The sequence below is a fragment of the Trachurus japonicus genome, chromosome 20, assembly GCF_045865225.1.
Source record: "Trachurus japonicus isolate A0001 chromosome 20, Traja_1.0".
In the NCBI taxonomy this organism is placed as follows: Eukaryota; Metazoa; Chordata; class Actinopteri; order Carangiformes; family Carangidae; genus Trachurus; species Trachurus japonicus.
This window is the reverse complement of record NC_140926.1, coordinates 7,648,577-7,655,988: the sequence shown is the minus strand read 5'-3', so window position 1 is coordinate 7,655,988 and position 7,412 is coordinate 7,648,577. Positions and strand designations below refer to the sequence as shown.

Sequence of the window (7,412 nt, the reverse complement as noted above, 5' to 3'; positions counted from 1 at the left end):
ATTTTTTTTAACATCCCTATAAATTCCTGAAGCTATAGTTGGAGACAGATATGTTGCAACAAGGGAGTCTCCCAGAAAACCAAAATCCTGATGGACTATAGAAAAAAATGTTGGGATGCATCGAATCAACAAGTCAGAGGTTTTGGTTTGGTTGTAGGACACATGTGGAAACCAGATGTGATCCATCATCTTTAACATCACATCCCATATAATAGCCCTATAAGGCATGAGAGAAAAAATTATAATTCTTATAGATGCATTCTCACAAAATGCATCCATATGGGTTTAACACACCATCTGTAAACCCCGCCACGCTGACGGACAACATTGTAAATGACCAGACATGAAAGTCCTGTAACTGGAATGTAGACTGTAAGCTGATCCGCTGAGCAAAGTATGTTTCCAGGGAGGAGGGGGACTTAAGCATAATCCAATTTATTAATCAAATCAATTAGCTTCTTTTGTACTGAGTGACCAGTGTCAGCTGTCGTCATTGATCTTTAACAACCGCAACACAAGGAAAAAGTGAGAGAGCCCTGAAGCAAGTAGCCTACCACCATCAAATACAGTTACATAAGAGTGTTAAGCAGCTGTTGCCTTTGAAATCTGATTAGCTTTATCAGCCTGAAAAGTGGATATTATTATCCAGTAAATATTAAACACACATGACAACCTGAATGCATTTTTGTTTTTTGAATTTATAGAACATTTTTTACAATAAAACAAAAGCACATGGAGTGTGTATGAATCCAGAACAGGTCCAAAGATATTTAGGGATGACGAGAAATTATGTTTTTCATTATAATAATCATGCTGTTTTCACAGGGACAGATTATTGCTTTATGAGTCAAATGCTTTAATCATGACTTATTTTATAATATCACTGGCCTTGTTAAAGGACAAAGTTATTTTAATCAGTTTATTATGATCAGGGGTTCAGCATGAATGTAAAAACAAAACAACAACTGATAATTGTTTTATATTATTCAATAAACTTGTATAAAATATGTAGCTTACGTATTCTCAAGCCCCAAAGTCTCTCTGCTCTAAATTGTGTAAAATACGACAATATGAATGATCTGAACTGAAAACACGCAGGTCACTGATGTTTATGATGCTGTGAGGCGTGAAGACAAAGAGGGGCGTGCGCTATGCATGTGCAAGCCTGCCTCTCAAATAAGTTAAAGTCGGAGAGGAGTGTGAGAAGAGACAGAGACAGAGAGCTTGACACATCACATCAACAAGAAGGACTTACGCGCTGCAGCCGCTGACGCCACCGCACCGCACCGCACCTTTTATCTTTGTGGCATCGGAGGAGAAGGAGCATGGCCACTGGAAGAAGGATGAAGCTGGTGCTCTCATGGTTGTGTATTCTCCATGTGGTCGTATCCAGTGCAGGAATCTTCACCCGCAACGATCTGCAAACTGCCCACCGCGCACTGTCAGAGAGCAGGGCCCAGGGCACCCAAAGCACAGGTGGGTATTTGTTTTTTAATGATTGTTACAACAATTGTTAAATTTTGCACGATATTAGGCTACAACATAAGATAACTAACACAAAATAAACATTAAGATACCATGACAGTGAACTTAAATGTGCATATCAATTAGGCTACTATACAGCCTAAACGAAATTTTGATTTGTGACCATGCAACCGCTGCCATTCAGCGTAAATGTGTATAAAAAACGACAACAATCGGTGTTACCCTCTGTTTTGACATGTTAGGTAGCCTATTACAATTGGAAATGTACTTTTAAGAGTCTCAAACATAGGGTTGAAGTGGATGGATTGTTTCCAAATATGAAATTTTCATCTGTAAAAAGCTGAAATGATCTAAAAAAAAAAAAAGTTTTAAAGCTGAATCTGAAAACCTGTGCATATGAAGAGGGTCTGTACTACACGCCTGGAGTTTGACTCAGGGGTGGGGTTGCAAGAGAGTGGTTGGGGCTATTTATTTTTTAAATTGCCTAATTAGACTATGGTTAGGGGCAACACAGAGAGGTCAAGTCAGTAGCAAATGGTGCTCAGACTGTAAGCTGATCTGTGGTCACTGGTCATCTCTGACAAGTCATAATTCTGCTGGAGCCATAGGCCCACATTGTAAAATATGATAGCTCCATTAAGCTTTACTACAAGCTTATTTATTTCCTTGCACTCCTCTTTGCGTGCCAAGTTCTGCCTATGGAAGTTCAAACATTTTGAGTTTTGTGATTTCATTTAGGCCTTGTCTTACTGTAAAGTAAACAGGAAGAGGATGGGAGGCTCGGGCGGCGAGGAAATCTTGGCATTTCAAGTTACAGTAAAACAAAATTGTTGAAATTATGAAACAGTTATGATATTTATTTTTAAACTAACTAAGGATGCTATGTTAGTTATCCACAGAAGTTAAAGCTGTAGTACTCCAACAATGGCTGAAATATTGACACTAAAAAACTACAGCGGACTACTTCCAACGGCGGAAGAACGCACCTGCTCCCACTGACAACAAGTTGTTGTGCAGCATTTCCCACGGAGTCACTCAAAGGAAACGAAGAGGTGAGTTGTTGGCATTTAAAAAGAAAACTGCTTTAGGCTACTTACTTTGCATTACTTAGCTGTTACTGCAGCGGGAAAAACACAGTATACCTTAGAAAATAGGTTAACTTGCAAGCTACCGTTAGCTAAGTTAGCGTAAGTGTAATTGAACTACCGTAGTTAGCGGAGTAGTCAAGAGCTTTGGTTGCTATGGTTACTAACTGAGTGATGACTGGCTGTTCCATTGTTCCATTTTGAACCGTTAGGTTTTGAATCGTTACGTTTTGAACCGTTAGCTCTTGAACTGCTGACGTTTTCCCACAAAGTCCAGTAGTAAAATAAGTTGTATTGAGTATGAAGATGTACATCTGTTTGGGGGGCTTTTGTAAACACCAGCATGAATCAGAAAAAACTTCAATTCCCTAACTTTTTATTTATTTTATCTGATGTAGTTTTCCCTCTCTTTGATACAATTTTATTTTTCCTTCTCACTTGAAATTGCTCTTGAATGTTAGGTTTGCCAATATTACCAAGCGAGTGAAGTGAGGACAATCCAATTTTACAATGAGACCGAGGGAAAATGAGTATAATTTAGTAAAAAAAAAAAGAGAATAAAATAACAAAGAACAGTTTTAATTTGATCTTTTCATTCTGTTGCTCACTCAACGACTGCTTATTATCGTTCAACATTACAACAGGACAACAATTACAGTTCATCTTTTGTATTAATAGAGTCTTTATGTTATTTCTAAGAAGACCAAAGGGAGAAAATGGATACAGTGTTATTGATTAATTCATCTTATTTTATTTTTTCACGGACTTTGTGCCCATCAACACCAATTTTATAATTATACCATTACTAACAAAGGTAGCAGAGTTACTATTCAAAGATGTAGCCTATTAACTCATATTGATTAGGGTATGTTAGTTATTGGCAAAATGAAAACATTTGAGGTGGAAAATTAACCGAGGAACATTAATGACAATGCAGTGAGTTAATTTTTTTCTTTCCTCAGTCCACATTATGAATAATATGGAAAGAGTTCAAATCAACCATTGCCATTTTAGTGTCTACATACTGACCACCAGAAGTGAATAGTTATTAATTTAAATTACTCAAAATGCAAACTATGATTAAACCTGTCCATTTGTTTTAGGTTCATAGTGGAGCTCTGGAAGTAGAAACACATCTTGGACTTCTTCATGAGTCTGGAAATGGATACCAAGAACTGCCTTGATCTGGACAGCATCAGGGTCTGTCAAGATAAAACTTGTCCTGGCCAAAATGCACAGAACCGCTGAGGTATTGTTTACAGACTGATGACTGCTTATAAGTTTTGCATGGGAGAAAACTCATTTAAAGTCAGTCAGTTCTAATATGACCTATTTCACTTATTTCACTGATGGTAAGGAATTGATGTATATGAACAGACCATATTATACAAAAGTACTTCTTACAAATATCAGATGCAGAAATGTATGGACTAAAATGATTAGAAATATTGCCACCTGCTGGAGTTGCAGGTAACTCTACCTCACTTTTCTTTTTTCTTTCTTTTTTTTAATGGGGTTTTGTGTGAGCTGTGTGATATGACCTAATGTCTAATGTTGTGATGAAGATTATACAAACGGCACATTTTCTGTAAATTCAATGAATAAACTTTTCATATCAAATGGCCACATGGAACAGTCTTTTTGTCCTATTAAATTGTAGCCTACTAGCTACTAAAATTAATCATTTTTGGAAGGGAATCTGTGTCAGACTTTCCATACCCAAACAAGATCAGCTTCCTACTGGAGAAATTAGCAAAATCATATTGTTTACTCTTGCAACATAAACGTTCTCTTTCACATTTTATCCCCTTTTAATTAAGATATAAATTTTTTGAATGAGGCATATTCACTGTTCTTAATCTGAGGAGAGATCAGATCTTCCTCCATCGCTGTCAGGTTTACAAGTGTTCAGTGTATTTCGAGATGTTTTCAATGACAGCTTTATGCATGATGTCCAGATTTACTTCTAAATGCTCTCTGTAAAGTTATAACTTACTGTTAGTCACAGACGTATAATCAAAGCCCTCAAAAGAGGGAAACCTTAAAACGTCAGGCTGCGGCTGCGCACAGATTTGAATGGTACAACATGACCTGAAAAAGGCTCACGGTGTTCTTATGTTATGTACAGCTGACACACTTTAAATTCAGGATGTTTTCCCAGCGTGAATGTCAGGTGAACTTTATTACCAAGGCGTCAAGGATAATGAAATTCAATGAGATGAGAGAAAAAAGAATATAATTTATTGTGTGTGTGTGTGTTTGCATGCACATCTGTAATAGGCTGTTGACATCCTTTTATGAGCAACGCTGCTCTAAATTACTGAATTCAACATTCCTTCTTCTAACTGAGACTTTTCTCATTCATCACTTACTAAAGACGGCAAGGCCCTCAGGCAACATTGTCACCTCTCTACAACTGGCTGCCTTTGGGTTTGTTAATTATCTTGTCATTCTCAGGGTTTCCTGCATGAGCAGGACATGTGGTTTCCGTGGCTGCTTATCTGCAGAGATCTTTTAATGGCTTGGTTTAGCGCTTCAAAAGAAGTTCAACCGGCTGTCATTGCAACTGGGTCTGATTCATTTCAACCGGAAAAGTTAAACTGTTGGCTGTAAATTACATACATTTATACACTATTCACATTTTCAGTTAAAATAAGTGATAATGGCCTGGGGTTACTACATGTTTTAACTATGCCCATTTTAAAAGCACAACTGCGTCCCAGCAGGTTCATCACCAAAATTATTTTGTGCCTTGATTCCAATATGAAAATAAAGAGAGAGAGACGGTGATTTGACACAAAGATTGATGGGTTGGACTAGAACCAAGGCAGCTGCAGTTAAGTCTTAAGATTATGACTTTGGGTTTTTTCAATTTTCCATTTGTTCAAAAACACTGACGTGCATTTGATAATACATTTTGTTCAGAGGAGCACAACCTAACTCATAACTCAGATTTTGGTGGTCAAATATCAAGATCACTTTGAACTCACTAAACTAAAAAAAAAAAAAAAAACTCTGGGATTTCATACTCAAAAAGGCAAAGGTCAGCTTTGCTGTGACAACAAAATGTTCTGCAAAAACACTTCTGGCCATTATTCACAGCTTGTCACTCAGGAAAAGGAGCTTTTGACCTTACAACTTGGGTGGTCGGTGGAGGTGTGCAACCATGAGGCAGTAGTTCGAGTGACCTACTCACATTGTCTTAATGTTATTTCAGGAGGGTCTTTCCGCCAAGGCAGACTGAGGCCCCTGTTTGCAAGGAGAGGACAATACGAACGGCAGAGTGTGCCGGTAAGCTGGAGGTTTAACCTGTCGATCATGTGCACAATGAAAACATTAAGCTAACAATAATTGTGCCTGTTTGAACAATAGCAGATTCAAAATTGTTTGTATCTTTAAGTGAACAAAACATAGACCTTTTTGTTGAAAGAAGAACATTCAGATAAGCCAGACTGAAGTTGATGCTCTCTCTTCCTGTTCTCTCCAATTTACAGAAATCCAGAGCGGTCCCTGCATCTCAAAATCGCCCTCGGCTTCGCGCTCGCCCTCCTCCTCCTCCTCCTCCTCCTCCTCCTCCTACTCCTGCTCCCCGTGCCCTTCCTACTCCTGCTCCTCCTCAGGTGAAACCCACATCTGAGAAGTTAACATGTTCGCACGTAACACAAAGCTGTTTACCCCAGGCTGGCTGCTGTGAACCAAACGCAGTATGCCATTGCCACTTCTTCAATGCTATCTGCTTCTGCCGGAGGACGAACGGACAGTACGAGAAGAAGACAAATACAAGATGAACTTTAAAGCCATTCAGCCCAAGAATTTGAAGAATTGTTATTTAAACCAAGGGCAAGTTTACGATGAAACAAGAGTTCAACATAACTTGGATGTCCTATAATTATCTGGCTGCACTATGCCTAATGCTGGGAATACACTGCCTGACCTGTGTTGTGTGTGGAGCAGCTGCATCACTCTGCTGCTGTTTGTCCGCACTTCAAATGTTCAATTTCTTTACATTACTTTACGTCAGTATTTTTGAATAAGTGTCACTAAAATGCTTCTGTCTCTATATGCAGTTTGTAAAATGGTTGGATTCAAGATTCTTCCTTGACATACATAGAAATTATGGCGGTAGATGTCAATTTATGTTTTATTTATGTTTCCGCTATATCTGTCAACAGGTCTTTTACATATATTACATATATTTTTTTATATAAACCATTTAAGCAGCTGCATGTGGAGCTGTTGGGTTGATTCTTTGTCAAAAATCAATGAATTTGTAAGAAGGAATCCAATAGTGCTGGATTAGCGGAGAACAAAGCAGTGACGCAGTTTGTCCCAGTTATATGCAGTCGTGACTGAGTACAACACAAGACACACAAAAACAAGAAACAGACTGCCATGACTTCAGATCACTCAGAGAGAAAGTGATAAAGTTTTAAGACAAAGTCAAAGTTTGTCCAAAATGTCAAGAAGACAAGATGCTGTAGACTGTCCTCTAATGAATTTGATAGTTCAACGCCGGTCGACACTTCACCTTCTGACAGACAGACAGACAGTCAGTCATGGATATTCACATTTATAAGGCTGATACTGTTGTGATCCAGCCAAAATAAAATAAAGAAGACAGGAGGTGCCTCCACAAGCTGGCCCTCCGCACCAACCAGGTTCACTCTTGCTTTCCTCAGAGACCCTCTCCCTGTGAACTGAGCTCCACAGGATCTTCTGTGAATGGTGACGCCATTTGCTAAGACTGCATTCGTCAGTAGGTGTAGGTTTGAGACACGATGATCTGTTGTCTTGAACATAACCTGTCCCAGAGCAGGCTAGATGTGCAATTTTAGTAGACAT

The 7,412-nt window shown here is 38.6% G+C and overlaps 1 protein-coding gene across 1 annotated transcript; it reads left to right on the top strand.

Moving 5' to 3' along the window:
- Positions 1 to 926: 926 nt before the first annotated feature.
- Positions 927 to 6,839, top strand: LOC146966326 (uncharacterized). The gene is made up of 3 exons (XM_085763236.1): positions 927 to 1,476; positions 5,788 to 5,861; positions 6,065 to 6,839. Exons 1-3 carry the CDS (start codon positions 1,326 to 1,328, stop codon positions 6,356 to 6,358), a joined length of 519 nt encoding a protein of 172 aa, XP_085619362.1. The 5' UTR covers positions 927 to 1,325; the 3' UTR covers positions 6,359 to 6,839.
- Positions 6,840 to 7,412: the final 573 nt, after the last annotated feature.